This window comes from Daphnia pulex, chromosome 4, assembly GCF_021134715.1.
Source record: "Daphnia pulex isolate KAP4 chromosome 4, ASM2113471v1".
Classification (NCBI taxonomy): domain Eukaryota; kingdom Metazoa; phylum Arthropoda; class Branchiopoda; order Diplostraca; family Daphniidae; genus Daphnia; species Daphnia pulex.
Window position 1 is genome coordinate 5,468,387 of NC_060020.1, and position 19,970 is coordinate 5,488,356.

Below are 19,970 nucleotides of genomic sequence, written 5' to 3' on the forward strand. Positions count from 1 at the left end.
TCATTCGTTCTCAGTGACGCTGCCTTTTATCCAGTCGTCGTCCCCAACCCATGTACATAACCCTGGCCTCCTTTTCCATGTCTCCGAGTCCCTTTTTTTTCTTCCCCTCTGCCGTTTCCTTTTGTTTCTCAGCGGGGCGGTTGTCTTTGATCTTTTTTTGTCTCAAACTTGTTGCTCGCACTAATTGATTGATCTCTACTTCTTCTTCTTCTGTTTGTTTCGTTTTTTTTTTTTAGGTGGCTCCCTGGTCTCAGGATACACATTCTTCCCGGTTCTACCGTAGCCAATCCTGCGCTATCGCCCGCGTTTCAAGTGGGGCGATTGCATTAGTGAAATTTTGCGATTGGATTTGTTTGTGATCGCGTGAGATCAAGGAGCGTCACCATCTGCACATGCGATCGCTCCCTGGTGTAGTGCGTGTCGAATTGAAGCGACTCGGCTGCGGAAGCAACTAAACGGCCTCATCATGAATTTGATGTACTTTAAGAATTTGCGGGGCGACAGGGACGGAGGGACGACGGGGCTGCTGAGCAACACGAGAAGGACGGCCGGCATAGACGGTGGCGGTGCCAGCAGCGGAGGGCCCAGTTACGGCGGCGTCAGAGGTCTCAGCGCAGGGGGCGGTGCCAACTCGCGCTCCTGGTTCAACGCCGGAGTGACTGGGGGAAGCGGCGGGGTAGGGGGCGTGTCATCTCTGGTTCGAGCTCCGGGTCCAGGCAGCGGACTAGCGTCTTCTCTCGGCACAGCTGCTTGTGGTGCTTCAGCCACAGGTGCGGGAGCAAGCACTGGCGGTGGTTCGGCGGGAGCGTCTGGCGGCAGTGGCCTCACCAGCACCGGCACAGAGATGCATCACTTACGCACTCACCCGCTCGGTCTCTTCGACCTTCCTCGACACGCTGCCGACGGCAACGGAGGCGGAGGTTTCGACGATCCTGACCGGGGAGGATCGGGCGTTTCGCGAAATTCGGCCCTGGCATCCACCGGCACGTCGGCGGCCGCCTCTTCGGCCAACAACCGCTGGAGCCACGGCGGATTGGACCGACTGGACCCCATCATCGGCGGCGGAAGCGGTGGCGGCGGCGGCGGTGGCGGTGGTGGTGGCGGGAGCAATAGTCGGCCCGACTACCGCTACACTCGCGTCGATCGACAGAGAATGGTGGACAGTGCCGTCGATACGAGTGGCGTGACTGGCGGCTCACGCTCGGTCCGCAGTGGACTCTACGCCGGCGAGCACCAGTTCACCGGCGAGGTGTGTTTGAGTGTGTCGGGATTGAGCGGAAGCGGCAACCAGGCGAGAGGAACTGTGCAAGTCAGCGGTAGGACGGGCAAGCAAGTTAGTTTCGGCCGTCATAGTCCCGACGTCAGTGGCAGTGGCAACAGTGCTGGAACCATGGAGCGAGAGCGATCGCGTGAGTCAGACAAACGATTACGAAGTTCAGGAGGCGCTGGTGGTGCGGGACCAGTCATTGGCGGCGGCGGAGTTTCATCCAATAAGGAGAACAGCGAGAACAGCAGTCGATCGACTTTTCCGCGCTCCTCCATCGTGGCCAGCAAACGCTCCAGTCCCGAACGAATCCTGGCCACCGACAGAGGGCGGCCTTCCTCTCGTGACGACTCGGCAGACGGTCGCAGACGGCGGCCCAATTCCGGTCTAATGACGGCCGAAACCAGTTTATCATTGCCGGACAGCCGCAGCATTAGCCAGCACAGTCGAGGAGGCAGCGGGTCGGGCCGGCGAGGTGTCGACGGCCGCGATGTCAGCAACCGCATTTGCTCCAACAACGAGCCGACCTTCGACGAGCTCATCGATCCCAAGGATCTCAATTTGAACGAGATTGCGCGCGACTGTTTCATCATCCCCGTCCATTTGGTCAATCGTTTCCTACCTCTCGGCGTCACGGTAAGTTTCGATTCCCATTCGATCCTCTTTTCTTTTGTACTACCTCCGTCCTGGTCGTCGTCGTCGTTATGTGTCGTGACGTGAGTGCGTGTTGTGTTGTGCGCCTTCTCCAGTTTTGCCAGTGCCAGACCGGTCCGGCAGTGCTATCGGACTGGCGTCGCATAGTTACCGTTGTTACACGCATACCATTTTTTATTGCTGGGCGCCCCAGTTTCATTTGTTCCGTCTATAAAAAGAAGAAAAAAAAGAAAGGAAATAACCCGGGAATGAAAGAAATCCAATGGTGGAACTCTCACACACACACACAGACAGTAGTGTACAGTCTGGCTAGTTATCATATCTGCATGACAATCCGTATCGATTCGTTATACATCCCTTTTTTATCTGTGATGGTTCTCTTTTGTTGTTTGTCAATTCTACTCGATGTAAAAAGTTGGCCGGCCAGTGTTCATGTGCCAACTCACAAGGAGACCACACAATGCCTTCCCCTCCTTTAGGTGCGCCCGTACTACTACTCTCCCCGGTGGTATTTCAGTTCCTCATTCTTGCCTTCCTCATTCTTGGCCTAGTTTTTATCTTTTGCTTTTTTTCCTTTTTTCGCGAAATTTTCCATCGAGATATTAGCGCCGCGGTCATCCCCCTCCCCTCCTTGTTACGAAACTTAACAGCAGTCTGTAGGAACTTGTTATGGTGAACCCTAGCTTTGCAGCTTCTGCATAAGCAAGGCCACTTTGTAGTCCGTTTTGCGGAGGGATCAAGTCGGAGCAACTATAGACGCCAAGCGGATTCAAGCCGCGCTGGGACTTGGCCCGGATAACGATCCCTCGTCATCCGCCCTATACACAGCGTTGCACCACCACCACAAGTCTACGCAGCAGCAGCAGCGCTTGTTTCTTGGGTTGTTTCTGATCCGAGCTAGATGGAACACTCTGAATCAGTAAATTAGCCGAGTGGATTTCTTGTGCGCGATATCCCTCCCAGCAGCAGCTTTCGCTCTATGATAGGGGGGTCGGGTCTTTTTCCCTCCTTTCTTGTACCACGTATAAATCGTATACGCAACTATCTTATTTGTTGTTGGCTTCTTATATATTTTCTTCATCTTCTACCCACTATATTTGGGATGGATCTATATGGCCGCGCCGTACACTCGACGCTATAGAAGCGTACTACTGCTTCCCATATCCCGCCACTACAATCTACGGCCTTTGCGTCTTAACAAGGAGTCTACATCGCTCCTCCTTCGCTTTGTTATGTTGTTGTTTTTTTTTCTTCTGTTTGTTTTACGGCCTCGAGGGGTCGTCTACTGCGCACCCCACGTCCTGGAACAAATTCTCCACAGCAGCTCCTCCTTTAAAAGTCCCTTTTTTTATTATTTTTATTTCGTCTAAAAACAACAGAAAAATTTACTGGACAAATATAATAACGAACGGCTACAAAGAAACAACGTTTCTTTTTTGTTTCCTTCTACTTCGTTAGGTTATATATTTCTTCTTAATAATTCTCCCAGGCTCCTTTTTTTTCCCCCTCACACCGCCCACATATTCTTCTCGCAGATTTTCTCTTTCGTGAAGAAATCCCGACGTGCCGGGAATCGTCCGGAGCTAATAACTCAACTCGCTTTTATAGGGCCTCTTCACACGAACTGCTAACCTATTCGTGGACTGGCGTTAGAGAATACCGAACACGATATCCATCCAGCCCCGTATATATACCTCACAGCGTATATAACAGCAGCTGTGACAAAACCCATGTTACACACACACACACAAGAATGATTGATGATGCCACTCTTTTGCCCCTCTGGTAACACCCAGGGGAATGTCAAAGAGATTGAACGGGAGCATTGTCAATTATACACCACGCCAGCCTCACACACACTCACGCCGCGATTCTAGTCGGCCGTGTGAAAGCCTTTTTCTATTTTATTTGATTTTATTTTTTTTGGTCGAAAATTCGTGCATTTCCCTCACTGCCGGTGAACGTTGAACGTTTCCTTTTATATCCCGCGTGACACGTTACACCAGAAAAAGAAAAAAGTAATGTTAGTATTAGATGTATATCCGCCACGCTGTGCGATGCAAGTATTAGTAAAAACATATTACATCTTGAGCTCCACCAGTGCGTGAATGATTCTTCCTGATCAAATAATAACGATCCTGTCTCGATGACGAGTGTGATCATTTTTCGCTTTCGTGATTGTTGTCGGGGTACCAAGGGTCTGCGTCCGCCGCCCCTTTTTTTTTTATTCTTTTTCTTTCTTTTTATTCCGGCCCAGCTCTGTTGCGATCTTGCCCAGTCATCGCCGGCTGTGCACCGCAGTGTGTCAGAAACATTGACGCTATATGCCTGCCCCAACTGTTACATGCTCCGGCACTTTTCCTTGTGTGGCGGAGTCTAGGTGGTGGATTGCCGGGGCCAAAGGACTCGTAGTCGAACGAGTATGTCTAAGGATATTGAAGAGAATAGATGTATAGCCAAGGCTTTTGGATAAATGCGAGGCGGTTGTTTCTCTTCCGCCCGCAGCCTTTGATGCACTTTGAGCGGCTTCACTCCGGTCTTTGTTTCTTCTTTTAAAAAAACAAACAAAACCTTCGCCTCCTCCGCCCTGAAAGCTTGGAAAATCCATTTTCCATTTTATCATCTCCTTTTGAACGGGGGGGGGGGGCTGCTGCTGCTGTTGTTACCGTGTTGGAAACATTGGCGGTACTTTCTCCCGTTGTATGCAATTCCTATTAGTCTTTTGTGTCGTCAAATGCACGATGATCCTATCCGTTCCGGGGGGGATGTGATGGAGCAGACGTGATATTGATCACGTCGTCGGCCTTCAAAACTCTCGACGCTTTGTGGCAAATGTGGAACCATTTCCCGCCGCTCTCGACATGTTTTCTCAAAACTTTCTCACTTCATCCCCGATGTCTTCCTTATATAACCGTTCCACACTATATGTGGATACATTGTAACAGGACAATAGGTCCGGCTATATATAGTATACACACGAGCGCGTTATAATATTATGATTACGATATTTCTCCACGCCAGGAACATTTCGCCGTTTCGGTTCGTTTGGGTCGGGAGTTTTTTTTTTTTGTTTTGTTTTGTGGGTTTCCCTTCATCTTTAAGAACTTTTCGTCGAATAGGAATGGGCGGCCAGCCGAAATGATGCTTTATTGACGCTCGGCCGACCCTGTTGGGTATATAGAGTTGTAGCCAAGTAAAAGAAACAGCCAAGAAAAGAATAGGAAAAGCAACTTTTTGTTTTCTCACCGCAATATTTGCCGACAGTTTGAATCCTCTATAACTCGTTTTACGTTGTTGTTGTTGTTGTTGTTTGTTGTCCGGCAACTTCGTAGCCGAGAGTAAGATCCATCGGCTCACGCGACGACGCCGATCCATTCCACACGTGCGCAATATTGATTTTCCGGTTGACACCCCCCTTGCGCACAAGTTTGAAAACAGCGGCACGTGATGCCTTTTTTCCATGTCTGTGTAACTGTTAACTTTAAAGTGATTCGCCCACTCAGATGTTAGTGCTGCTACTTTCTCTGTTTACTTGATTACCATCGATTATTTGACTCTGTCTGCACACTCCTCTTTGCCGGTCTGACTCGATTTATTCCGCGTGTTTGTCATTGGACGACAGCTAGACAAAAAAAAAAAAAAGATTCAACAGACAGGGTCGGTCTGGATTTTCGGGACAATGTCGGCCTTTCTTCTTCTTATCGCCTCCTTATTCTCTCGGCTTTTGGCATATAGAGACGATCGAACAAGATAAGATATACAGGGAGAGACCCACAATCTCTTGAGTTATTCCTCCGTCATCCGGCGGAATGGCCGTGGAGAGAAACGTGTTGCGGGATTACGCGGTGAGAAAATATCAGCTCCGGGAAAAAATAAAAACGACAGAAAAGTATCAGTCCCACCGCCAGATCAGACCGAGAGAGATGGAGTGTTTTGCGGATAGAATTCGTGTTTTTTTTCCTACGTACTTTTGTTATTTCGCACCATTTTCTTTTCACGCTTATTCCGCCCGGAGGAAAAGGGCCGGATGCAGAGCGATTTCAAAGTATTGCGGATGTCTCCGTTTTCCCCGTTTGACATCACCCTTTTTGGAATATTCAACCTTTCTTTCGTATTTCTCTCGTCTTTTTTCTTATTTATTTGCGGCTCTTCTTTCAACCACTCACACATTTTTCGTGTTTCACATCACGTTGCAACTTGTGTCGCATCTTTTGTTTTCTCCTCCCCGTGGGTAAATCCAATTTGCCCGGCCTTTTTCTCTCTCTTTCTCCTTTTGTTTCCACCTTTTGGTTATTTGTTGTCGTTGGATGAGCCAATTGATGACGTTTGATTCGATCGATTCCTCGGCCAATAGAAATGGGCAAAAGAATGCAATGTCACAGCACTGTGTGCAGCGTAGGAGACTCATGGCATCAGTGTAGTAATGCCCTGGTACGTGTAGGTATTAAATATAGAATGAATATATATTTGTTATCTAGCTATATAAAGCGACGGGGACACACGGCGATATCGCGAAGATCGCATTGCGATCCGCTCGGATAATATGGATTCCGGCCAAAACGAATGAATATCTCTGGTCAGGGCAAGGAAGGCAGGCATGGAGTTGTTCCTGTCTCTCTCTCTCCTGGACTGCTTTCATCGTTGTGTGCCTGTGTGTATCCCTGGCAGTGGAGTGGAACCTTTTTCAATTTCCAAGAGGGGCGCGATGAAAAGAATAAATAGGACCGAGACTGACTAGCAGAGAAAAGAGACGACGAACGAGTCTATATAATATGGAATTCATCCGTAATATATATGTTCGAGACGTTCCAGTGATGACACGTGATGGCCTTTAACTTTTTTTTCCCCTCTCTCTCTCTCTCCTCTCAGCTAGAAAGAGAATTAAGTCAATTCTCTTCGGAACTTGGTATATTGTATAATATCGCTCTCTCCTTTCCTATTTGGACAGGATTTTTTTGGGGGGGTTGTTGGCAGTCCTTCTGCGTATAGGACATATTAAGAACGGGTCGGTTTGATTGCAACACACAATGGCATCCCGATGGAATAGATAGGACTTAGTAGTCAGGGCAATTTTCCAATAGGGTGAAGGGAAAATAAAATAAGTCTTTCCTTCCCGTCGTTTCAGCTCTGCTGCCGTATCAATTGCCTTCCTCAACCATCAACTGATTTCTTGGCAAACCGGAATCTTTGCTCCCAAATTCAATTGATTTCAGCTGAACGCTGCCGGGGTTTTTATTATATTTTTTTCTTTCTTAGTGAAATCATCCAGACAGATGTAAAAGAGGCGCTATTCAGGCTTACTGACATTGTCGATCCTCTATTTTTTTTATTTGGGCCGTCTGGCCTTTGTTTGTTCAGACACATTGTGCATTTGGCTTTATTCCTCACGGCTAACAAGACAGAAGAGACTGTCTAGTAGTAGTGGTAGTACCTACTGCTGTGTATATACCTTTAGGAAAGAGTCTATAGTGACCTACTACAACTACTCGGCCGTCCGGGTAAGTAGATGTATAGGTCGGTGCCACTGTGTGTACGCCTTGTCGTTTGGTCGGCGTATAAATAAACCCTTGTCTCGTGTCTCCTCGCCGTCCTATTCTCTCTCTCTCTCTCTCTCCTGTCTCTTTTGGAACACACAGAGACGCTTTTGGCTTTTCCATGTTCTCCTTGTTTTGATTCCGGCCAACAGTAGAAAACTAGTCCCTGCGATACAGATCTAGAGAAAAGGGGGTACGAAGAGAACCCTTGAATACGAAAATAAATATTTCAACGTCAAGAAACGAAAGGACAAAACAAAAAAAAATCCCGAAAAGAAGAAAAAAAAAATTGGGGAACAGACAAAAAAGGGCTCACATGTAAATAGAACCACACATTGCCAGTCTTTAAAAAAAAAAAAAAAAATCTTCTCAAATGATTTCGGTGGAATGAATAACAACAACTTTATTATTAGCTCTCTCGAAAAAAAATTAGCCGCGAAATTGAAGAGGCCACGCCCGGTCTTGTGTGACTGTAACCTCGTTTCCTATTGAACAATGCTGACGAATTGAGTGATTTATTTTTAGTGTTGAGTGGTTTTGTGTAGACGCAACACTAGGGCAATTGTATACGTAAGTTGTCGCAGTACCCTCCACCACCACTTTCAGTCGCGGAGAAAAGAGAAGAAACAAGTGGACTGCCGTAGATCTTGTTGGATTATCGATCCTGCTGAAAGAAGACCTTATTCCTTTTTTTGCTTTTCTCTCGCCACTTTCCACCCACATCTATATTTTACAGAAACATAAAAGAAAACGGCCGGAAGGTAAAAGAGCGCAGAAAATAAGGATCGCTTCGGGTCAATTTTCCAAAGGATAATTGATATCGTTTAGGAATAATAAGGGGAGAAAGTAAAAGGGAAAAATAAAACGAATAAAGTTTTCCTTTAGATATAACAAAAAGCATATTATTGCAGGAAACGATAAAGCCCCAAATGATATTTTCCCTCTTTTAATATTTAAAATTCTAAACAGAAAAAAAAAATTTTTTACAGAATTTCATTTTGTGGCCGTAAAGAAAAACGGAAGAAAAACGACTATGGCGAGTTCTAAGATAGAGAAAGTCCAGTTTCTTTACTTTCGGTCGTGAAAGACTGTGTAGCTATTTCCCAACCTCGAAACAACGGTGTTTAATTCTTTTATAGTCGCCCTGCTCCTCCCTGCTCCTCCTACGAGACCTCCTAACTTTTCACGGTTGAAACCCGCAAAACTGTTTGCCCCCTTGCAACGTTACCCGACAGAAATCATTTGAGATATGGTTCATCTCTTTCATTCCTGTTGGCTCGGCTTCTTTCTTGTTCTCCTGCTTCTTTAATGAGTAAAAGATAATAATAATAATAATAATACGTCATGTTGTCTTCATGAGCAGAGAGCTGGAATTTAATTATGACGTTTAGTATCGGAATTGCCATGCGAGAGAAGTTCACACGGCGTGAACATCACGTGCTGGTTATCTAATCACATGCTTTTCTTTTTTTCTCTTGTTTATACGCATTTCCAATTTCTACGCGGTTCGGTCTTCGCTGTCGGACTGTCGTTTGGCCCCTTTTTTTCTTCTTTGGCCGGATGCGCGGACGGAATGCTGCTTGCTGCAACCTGCCAATGCAACCCGACACATCAGCTGCCTCAAACGGGTCGGGCGTCAATGAGCGTCGTCGAGGTGGATGATCCGCAACTCATTATTTTGCTGCATTTCATGACGCCTTTCATGGCCATCCAGCCAATCTTCGAATCGCCGCTGGCCCGCCCGGCTTCCCTACAAGGGAGCATGGCATCCCAGCTGCTCATCGACTTGCTCCGAGATCGACCCGGTGCCCACGGCATGCTCCTAGTCAGCATCGAGCAGGACGGTGAGTCCATCAATTCACGTTTTTAATAGATATCGGGTTGCCTCCCTTCGCTCTTATCGTTTTGGCTGCTGGACGGCCGTCTCTTCCGGTTGCAGTTGGGCGGCTCGGCTCGGCTCTATGTTTCTCCCTGAAGTATTTCTTCCATGAATTTGATGGCGGTCCATCATCCATCCGTGCATGTTGTATTATCGTCTAAAGTCGTCCCACATTTCTTTCGCTTTCCCCCCTTTTTTTCTTTTATGAAACACAAAAATATTTTGGCTGGGAATCTATGGCGTTGTGGCGGGCGAGTTTTGAAAACGGCCGTCGTGTATTATGCATAATAGTCGACGGTCGTCATGGTCCGGCTACCATTAGTCTGTCTGTCTCGGACTGGCCGTTTCTCTTCGTTCAACTTGAACCTCCCACGTTTGCGGCAGCTTATTGACCGCAAGAAGACGGGGCCGGCCGGTCGGCCAGCCAGCCAGCACTTCAAAGCAAATGGAGGGCACTCCTCTGAACCGAAATGATTCCCCCCATCCTATTCAATGGGTTTTAGTGTTAGCCGGGCGTCTTTCTCTACAGTATACACATACGTACATACAGCATAAAGACACGCAATTGTCGCCAGCACGTCAATAATGCACTCTCACACACACACACACACCCATCATATCCTTCTCACAATAAACAATCAGACCCCGTAGCCCCTAGTCCATTCCATTGAAAATCCTCTGCGTCTGTGCGTCCACCAGCTGCCGGAATTCATTAGAGCTCAGCATGACGACAGCCCCGGCATTTAGTTGCCTCCTCTCGACGGAATCTATGATTGGCTTAAGTGGATGGAGTCCCCTGTTTATCGTCGTCTGTGTGTGTATATTCAGCCTCTAAAAAGACTTTTGGCCAGAGCCAAGTCCCTTATTAGAATATCGCAACTGTCTACCATCTCAATTAATGGAGAGAGTCAGTCTCTTGCGGATGGAATGAAATAACGAGCCCTTCTAAAAACTCGAGGAAGGATCGTCGGGTGGAGCTTCAAACTTTTCAACAGTGGATGCGCATGTTGTTCTCTTGACTTCAAGTAACTTTCAATCCCTGACCTGCCTTCAGGAGACAAAAAAATCTGTTTATGCGCATAACCAGACAGATCAAGGGTTGGGGGATTAGACTGTAGACATCCAAACTATAAACACACGGCCAGGGCGTAGGTAAAACAACCGAAAAAAAAAAGAAATGAAATGATGAAAGTCTTGCTCCTCGCTCCTGGATTTTCTCTCCTATTTTGTTTTGGGTGTAGCGTAGCCTTGCTCCTTGCTTAGAGAGAGTCGATGGCCGTTATTGATTAAGCGAAAAGCTTGTCATCCTGTCACTCTGCAACTCTCGTCGTCCTTTGCTGTTCTCTTGGTTGGGTGGCTCCGCTTGTTTTCTTTGTCGTCGTCCTGTGCAGCTCCTGTGACGCATGCATTTTACGACGTGCGATATTACACTGCTCCTCTCTCTGTTGCGTGTGCAGCCCATAGGAGTGGCGGTGGTGGTAGTGGGAGTAGTATGTCTATCTAAGCCACTCTCTATCTAGTGCCGCAGTTAGGTCATATAGCCTTAGCCATGTATACTAGACGACGCCCGGCTCTGCTGGGCACTCAAGCCATGCATGCACGCACATCTCTCAACGGCCAGGGCGGAGTAAAAGCTGGACGACCGGTGAGGGAGAGAGAGATGTGTACAGAAGCTGAAGGTCTACCACGTAGGACGGACCTCCCACCCAAAAAATAAAGAGAAAAGAAGAAGAAAAAGAAGAAGGTGGCGGGCTAGATCAATATAGGAGCGCCGCTCATTCTTTTACTTCGCCTTTGACTGTGCTGCTCCCCCCTAGTTCTTCACTTTGCAAATAGTGCAGACGGCATTGTTGCGGCAGCAGCAGCGTGTAGCAGATACACATACTGCAGCAGCACATGTAAACGTACGGTGTAGACGTCAACAATGCCTCCCCCCCTCCCGTCACTCCACTGAACGCCACAGCTTTTCCCGCGGGAGAAACAGTCGAAAAGGGGATCATGAGCTCTCATGCGTGACAGCATCGTCATATCTCGCTGGTCGTTATTAGTTGCTGTGATACCCCTTGCGGGCTGCAACGATGCTAATGTCGAAATTTCGCTCAATATTGACGTCTACTGGATAGTACGAACCTTTGACCGCGTGTATATTTGAACGCCGACGAGGGAGGGGGGGGGGGAGGGGGCTACATTTACCAGCTGTGACGTGAATTTAAACGCAGAAGAATTGAATGTGTACACTGTTGGAGATGAACGAGTCGCCTTTGTTTGATTATGTACGATTTGATTGATCGATGTGTAGACCCGGCCGCCGGTATACTCCCCCTTACGTTTGTATTGTGCGTGCGTGTGTGTGTGTGTGTGTTTGTGTTTAGCCGAGGGATCATTACTTGCTTTGATGACGACGATCATCACGTTGACTCGCACAATGACCTCATTACCATCACAGGATGAAGTGGGAAACGGTGGGGAAAATTGAAGAAGATACACGCGGGAGATGAAAGACTTGACGGTCGTTTTCTCTTTCATTTCCTCTAGCTTCTTTTTATTATACCCCCGCCATATAAGCAGAAAAGTTTAGATAATGAAGACACACACCCCCCAAGTATAATCGTCAAAAGCGTTTAGGCCTATACTTTGAAACAAAAACGGTTGAGAAAATAGCTGCCATTATTCATGATTTCCCTTTTGCACGACGCTCAAACGGCCGGCCTATTACTACTCTTAAAAGAAAAAAAGAAAGAAATAAAGGCTATTCCCTCATATATTTATATATTATATGAGCCGACGTTATTACTTCTTCTGACTATATTCCGGGGGTGGCATCATAGCCAGTAGTCTCTTTTCTTTCAATTTCTGTCTCTCTCTCTCACTCTACTTCCAGTCGTGCCCCCCCCCCTTCTCCTTTTTGTCGACATTATTAAGAGATACTCTCTGCTGTGATGTCGTTTGGCCTTTATAGGCCTATACTGTATACTGATATAGACTTAGCAGAGAACTATATAGAATAAAAAAAAAGCTAGACGGAAAAAATAGAAACGGTCACTTGTGATGCTCTTGAGCCGCGTCCAGCAGCAGCGGAGGGATCTACTAAATGTTCTTATACATATCGCGATGTTATGTTCTTGCATGAATTTATGATTGCTTTTCACTAGTCGTCATCTACCCATTCCGGTCACGCTCCAGTCCCGGAGTTCTTTTTCCCCCCTCCCCCCGATGCGTTCATCCTCCCCAACCAAAATACTCTTGTAGCCTACATATACATATTATACGAGGAGCAATGTTTTATTCAACAGATTGATGCGCTTTCAGACCATTTTCTATCTCTCTCTCTCTCTCTCTCGTCTTATTTGATTTCTTTTATTCTTTTGCCCTTTCATCTTTGGGGACTTTCGGGTTTGATATTTATTTTCGTGAAATGTTTTACCCGGTTGTTTTCTTATTCTTATATACGTCCCCCATCATTTTTACCCAACTTTTTTCTTTTCTTTTCGTTTTCCTATTTTTATATTTTTACCAAGTCAAAAGCGCTGGGAGGTTATGAGAAAGAACTAGGGGTCCTCCACTACATCGCACTTTGACGTTGATTCTGCGTCTCTCTCTCTCTCTCTCTCTTGAAACGGATGACGTCATTCAGAAGCGCGGGAGAAGTGGATGCCCGCGTCTGTAGAGTTGATTATGTTTTTGCCTTCACGCTCGGATGGTTGGACGGACTCCGTCAAGCAAATCACCCGGGCGCCAGCACTCGCCAACCAACTGAAAAGTTATGAAAAAAGATTGCTGCTCGTGATAAAAAGTCATTTTGGCTGTTTGTTTCTCTCGACGGCGTTGCAGTGTCGCCAGCCAGGAATAAAGATTGTGTGTGTGTGTGTGTGTGTAGGAGGTGCCCAAGCATGTACAACAACAACATATAGGAGCCCCCTCTTTTTGTAGCCCGTCAAATGGATCGAACACGCACACGACACACAGTGTGTCGGGATGGAAGGATAAGTCTATTTGCCTCCTTCCGAATCACTACAGCCCATACAGTATATACTACGCATCTACGATAGTATGTATCCAGCTATATGCAGACGCAGGATATGATGACAGGGACAATTTTTCGCCCGGTGCACCGAAACCCCTGGCGCCCTGGCGAGACGCCCCGCCAATGCAGCAGCAGCCGCCGCGCTGCTAGGAAACGGTAATCAGACATGTAATACTATAGAGTGATGTTGAGACGATGCGCCGGCACTATAAAAAGGCAGACTCCATTTATCCATCCAGCAGTAGTAGCCAATTTCTTGACCCATTCTCTTATATGTAGTTACAAAGTAGTAGTAGTAGTATACGTACTAATACTCACTTTTTTCTTCTTCTTCTCTGCGCATTTATACTTTTGTCTGATGTTTCTTCTTTCTCTCTCCGCCGTTTTATTCGGCAGCTTCTTCCTTTTTGTACATATATCGACTGGCGGAGAGCGCAAACGTCTTTATGTATTGATGTGGGACCTCTTTTTTTTTATTCCTCCCTACACTCTTTTTTAAGTGGATAACAGGGTGAAACTTTTTGATCTGACGCCCGACGTGTCGCATGAAATTTCCACTGCGTCAATTTGAACGTCCTATTATTGATTTGCCTTGACGTTTTCGCTCTTTGTGGCATTTCCACCGCTCGATGGATGTGGCGTAATATCGACAAAAGACAACCTAGTCCAGAAAGAGATAGAGAGAGATCTTTTTGAACGAACGATTTGTTATAGTATATCTCCATCAGGTTTCCCGGTGCCGGTTATAAAGAAGTAGAAAACGCCCCAAAAAGAACGCGGGAGAGATAGGTCTGTCGATAAATTGACGTCCTTGTGCATTGCAAATTGAAGTCTCGGTCCGTGAGTTAAGGGATCGAAAACACGGGGGGCTGTGTTGTTGGTTTCTTCCGTCATGTTTTCTTGATACCGTCTCCACGACAACTGGTGGCAACGTCGAAAGGGAACGGGCAATCGATACCTGGCCCTTATCCTCGGCACGTCTGACAGGTATATCCTCGCCCAACGTAGCCCAGCCCTGGATCCGTTATATTGACACTGCTGTCCATGTTCATCATCGGCCAGACTTCTTTTTCTTCTTCTTTCTTTTCTGCCATTATTTTTTATTTACCAACCGTCTGATGTCGTTGTGTGTATACACACACCCAAAGTTGTTTATAGTGTGTTTATAGTCGCTTCTAAATCTCCCCCAAGGGATGGGGGGCTCACGTTGCCGAACGTTCCTTGCACGCCAGCAGCAGCAACAGCAGCAGCTTCATGTCTGTTATATAATGAATGTGAGCAGAATATGGCAAGCAGTCAGCTGGGCGTATTGACTCTCGAACTCCTCGGTCAATCACACGTTATAATACAGAACTAGTAGGAGTTCCATCCCGGGGGCTTGCTTGCACGTTGCATTGTCTGTTATTTATGCTGGCGAGGCTATATCGGCCGCGACCGATATCCTGACAATGGCCTTTTCGAAAATTGGAAACTTTTGTGAAAGGAGAGGGCCAACTCAATATTGGAAGGCTTTTCTGTTCCGTCTGGTGCTGGACTCGATGAAATAAATGGTCCTCGATCCTAGCTGCACTGGAAATCTGACACAAAAACCTCATAGCATATGGCACACACACGGATGTGTGCGTGTGTGTGTGTGTGTATGGTATCGCCCTTTTTCTTCTTTCTCTTCTCTGGCGGATTGCGTCGTCCCCTTACACACAATACAATCTCATCTGGGGCCAACTCGAGTGGCAATAACGTCGTTCTCTGTCAAAGTAAATCTTCGGTTGAGAGCTTTGGTGCCATGGTGCTCTCTCTCTCTCTCTCTCTTTCTTGCTGTGTGTATGTGTGTGTGTATGTGATGATGATGATGATGCACGATCCGGGGCTCTTAGGGGAATGAGACGACATGGTCGCGGCGTCATCATCCGTACACTGCGGGCGAGACAAATTACCATTTTTCCTTTTTTTGTTGTTGTTGTTGTTGTTGTTCGTCCCGTCACAGTGTTTGATCGTTTTATTTTATTTTTTCTTCTCTTTTTCTCTTTGACTTTGATTTCCCTGAACGCAGTGGACTACCCGTACATCAATTACGGAGTGGCCAACCGGCAGCAGACCAATGGAGAAGAGTGGCAGCAGACGGCCAGATTGGCCTCACTCGAGCGGTTCGAGCCGCAAAACTTGCGCTACTTCAGCGACCACTTGGTCGACGTTTACGAGGAAGCGGCCACCATCGCTCGGCCGCCGCTCCAGCCCGCCTGCCGACGCCCACTCTCCAACAAGACGGGCTACATCGTCTGCGTCTACAAGGTGTTTGACGGCGACGACGGCGAGAAATTCGAGCGCAACTGGCTCTACTGGACAGGTCAGGAATTTTCATTTGACCATCTTCTGCTTTTCCTCCTTTTTATTTGTGGCGTGAATGCCAGAGAGATGGATGGCGGGTTCATTATTCGCCTGTACAACGAAAACAAATGACGAAAGGCGGGGTCGGTGATTTATGGAGCTGGCGGCCTTCTCCCCCTCATTGGGGGCGCTGGGCGACGATGACGAGGCGGGAAACGGCCAAGAGATTCTGGCGCTTAATGAAAAAAAGAGAGAAAGTTCTGGCGATGGCCAACGTCACGGTAATGACGACCGCGCGCGGCAGCGGTACTGAAGAGCAATCGGAGGGAAGAAGGTCTCCTCTCTCTCTCTCTAGTCTTATATAGCAACGTTGCCAATCATAACTCGCGTTGCGTCGTTATGTTTTTAGTGGAGGGCGGCTTGGCATGGGCGACTAAAGTTGGCTCACGCAGGATCCTTGTAAATATAGGACTTTTGACTCTATACTTGATGATGACATTGTTTGGCAGGGATTTTCTTCTTTGTTGGCTTACGTAGATCGCCAGTAACGGCCGCCATCACTCGGCCAGTGATTGCGGACGCTGGGAAAAAAGGGAAACGCTCGAGGGCCGAGACCAAAAAATGTTACTCCGGTGCGGCCGGGAGAGAGAAAGAGACTTTGTCCGTATTATTATTATTATTATTAACTTTATAACCCTCTTCCAGCCTACCCAACGTCATAAAAGATTTGATGGCATTACCTATATAGACTGGAGGGGGTTTTTCTGCGATTGAAGTGAGGATGAAGCTTAAGACAATGGGGAGAAAGAAGAGAGATCAATAGTTTAATATAGCGTGGAGAAGTAGACGAAAGAGACACAGCACACAACTCTCGGAAATAGTTTGTCTCGGCTCGTTTCAGTTTTGCAGAAAGGAGCCAAATGGAGGGCCATTGAATTGGAATCCAATTTATTTCATCGCCGACGTAGGCGTCTTATTTTATTTCTTCTCAATTTTTGTTGTTTTGTTCCCTATATACTTTGCGCCCCCTATTTTGGCCGACATTCAATGCGCAACGACGAGGAGAAACTATCGGTGTCGTCGACCATGTTGATTGAAAACTACGGCTTCGTCAAAATGAGGCACCGGAGAACGGCATCTGCTTATTCTCTAACAGTCTAACATTCCCCCAGTCATAACGAGTACAAGCCTTGCAAAAATAACATTATAGGGTCGGCCGGAAAGGGGAAAGGAATCCCAGGAATTATCGCTATCTCGTTTCGATTCGTGCTGTTGCGTAACAAGTTAACAGCAGACAGTCTACACGACTACCCTGACAAAAATGAAAAGGGACCGAATTTCTCAATTCGTTATTTGTTGGAGAGGAACTGTTGGGTTGTATGGAGAAGATGACTGACGGGACCAAGTCAAGGACGGAGAGGACGTTGTGAGGGCGAAAGTGATTAAAAAAGGATGGAACTCGTCAACCCTATCATGCAATAGTTCCCTCTCACGGAGAGAACCGACAGCACGTCAGCCAAGTTATTTTTCTTTTTTTCGGGAGTGAACGCGGGACCGTTGGCCATCTATGGCGTGTTTGGCGAACCTGAAAACAACCGTAGGGGGGGCGGACAGTCAACTCGCATTTGTTGATGAAAAAGTTTCTTTTAAACTTCTTTAGCACTAATTCCAAATTGATTTAAAAATAAAAAATAAAAAATTAATGAATTTGAATTTTGGCGGTTTTTTTTTAATTTTAAACAATACAGGAGCCCGGATTTTGTACCAATGCGTGCCGCGTTGCGTCGGACTCCGGCGGATCACTTTGCACAAGTCCGTCTCTGCCGGCGACAAACTCTACACGCTCATGTGCGAGTGTTCGAGCTTCATGGACCATTTGCAAGAGGCGGCCTACATCGCACCTGCGCTACGCGCCCGTCTCTGCGGCTACTGGTCAATTTACCGAGTGGCGGACGTGTACTAGACTTAGATGTCCTCCTCCCTCCCCCCCTCCTCACTCTCCTCAACGACGACGACGACCAAATAAATCACCAATGGAAAGAAATAAAATGAAATCCCCCCTTCCACAAAAAAAAAACTAAAATAAAAACACGAAAAAACGAAATCCCCCCCAAAAAAACTAAAATAAAAAAAAACTAGTCAAGTAAAAACAATAAAATTTCTCTCGTGAATCCATCTGTCTTTTATCTTCTTGTCCTTGTCACGGCCGTCACATTTTGCTCCATCGATTTCATTCCCCTTTTTCTCCCCCCCCATACCCGTTCTCTCTCGCTCTAAACTTTCTTACAATCAATCTGTCTGTCAATCTATACCTTTTTACTCTCTTTTTTTCTGTTCATAATTCTCTCTTTCTCTCTCTCTGTCTCTTTCTCTCCGATCGATCTGTCAATTTTCCCCGTCATTTGTCTCTCTCCTTTTCTTTCTCTCCAATTTCTTCTTTCTTTTAACGTGAATGTTATCGAGCAGCGCGGCGGAAAGGAAAACGACGAACCGAATTCGACAACGACGACCGTCCGAAAGAGAGAAAAGTAATTTCGCCTAATTTGGGGGAAGACGACTCAACTTTGATTGTCGTTTCTGTCTCGTTCGGCCAACTTGTTGTTGTACCCCACACTCATCATGGAAAATCTCAAATGGATTGAAGAGCTAAAGTCTCTCTCTCTCTCTCTCTCTGCCATCGCCGCACAACTTGTGTCATTCCAGCCAAAAAACAAAAATCACCGCTGAAGGAAAAATAAAAACGCGCGTCGACGTTTTGAAATGGAAACCTCAAACAAAAACATTTTTAGCGCGCATCTTTTCAAAATGAAAAAAAAAAAAAGTTCTTCTATCAAGTTTAGCGTCTTTCACACCCACACACATACACACACACAAATGTGCAAGCAACAACAACAAACAAACAAACTGGAAACACTGGGCAAAACATTCATCAGCGTCAGAACGTCAAAAAACGACGACTTTTCCATTTCCTTCATCTTTCGTATTTCTTTCATTTGATTAATTCCCCCCCTACCCCACCTTCATCATTTCATCAATTTCCTCTTCGTGCAACTTTGCGAGTGTATGTCTGCTGTGCGTGTAATTTATTTTAGATTTTTTTTTTGTCTGTCTTGCGTGAGGTCTGTTTGCGAGCGTGATATTCAAATCGATATAGCTCCCGAGAGTGGTCGTTGTTGTTGTTGTTGTTGTCCCTCCTCCTTCTTCTCTCTCTCTCTCTCTCCCCTTTCGCTCTATAACGCTGTTGTGTATTTATTCCAATGTTATTCTACTCGGCACTCAAAAGACAAACACACAGACACACAACAACACAAAGACCCATAGTGGTTGATTATCGAAATCAATTTCTTTTTGTTTTGTTTTTGTTATTCGTTTTTGTTATCATTCAATTTTCGGAATTGAATGATGTCTCGTCTTTTATTTTTTGGTTTGGGTCGCTATCTCTTCTCTATCCCGCCCAGCTTGAGTCATTTGTTTCATTTGCTGCCGACTTTTTCTTATGGTGACTACCGATTTTGGTTGTCGTGTAAAAAAATACCTACAACGCCGTGCGCAATTGTTCATGCACGGGACGATTTACTGTTATGAATAACTTATACATATAATGTGACGTCAATTTGAAAAAAGAAGAATAATTATACAAAACGACAAGTCGAATAACGGATTATCTTTTCCCATTTATTTTTTGCTAGGCTCGCTCTATTTATATCTGTACAACAAATTCCAGGCCATTCTTCGACGATGCACCGGATAGTCGCCGTACACAAAAAATAAGCCAAAAGCAAATCCGGCAACAGATAGAAAATCGATAGACTTCAAATTCCAATAAGGCAAAGTGTTATAGCTACTGGATACTTTCCTCTTTTTTTTTCCAGCCAATACATGGGAGCATCTCCATCCAATCACAAGTTGACAGCCAACACACGAGCCTCGTCCATTTCTCTTGCGCACATATAGCCAAGCTCGTTGATACTCGGTACGGCCTGCCAGGATATATACAGATAGGCCCAGATAAGCTATGCACTAACTTGCATCAAAGGCAACACACATTGCAGTCGCCCCAGCCTAACGTGTATATGTAGGGCAGAAGAAGAAGGTCCGTCCATTTTAAGTGGACACAGGGCGCCAAACACCCGCTCGCATTCGGTGTAGTATATATATATCCGTTGGTTTTATTGATCAAAGCCAGGCAGCAGCACAGCTCTGCTCTCTACATGTATATACACAGAGAGAGAGAGAGGAGGGAAGAAAGCAAGGTAGAGTGCATAGAGACTCTTTGAATACCCAGGAGAT

General features: G+C 46.3%; 1 protein-coding gene across 3 annotated transcripts in view; it reads left to right on the forward strand.

Annotated features, from left to right (window-relative positions):
* LOC124192672 (uncharacterized transmembrane protein DDB_G0289901-like) overlaps positions 1–19,331 on the forward strand; it is a 43,532-nt gene extending 24,201 nt beyond the window's left edge. For all 3 annotated transcript variants that reach the window (XM_046586107.1, XM_046586105.1, XM_046586106.1), the window contains exons 3-6: positions 237–1,900; positions 9,068–9,296; positions 15,406–15,699; positions 17,429–19,331. In XM_046586107.1, coding sequence (XP_046442063.1) covers positions 467–1,900; positions 9,068–9,296; positions 15,406–15,699; positions 17,429–17,643 — 2,172 coding nt within the window. In that variant the 5' untranslated portion in view covers positions 237–466 and the 3' untranslated portion in view covers positions 17,644–19,331. The remainder of the gene's footprint in view (positions 1–236; positions 1,901–9,067; positions 9,297–15,405; positions 15,700–17,428) is intronic.
* The last annotated feature ends 639 nt before the right edge of the window (positions 19,332–19,970 follow it).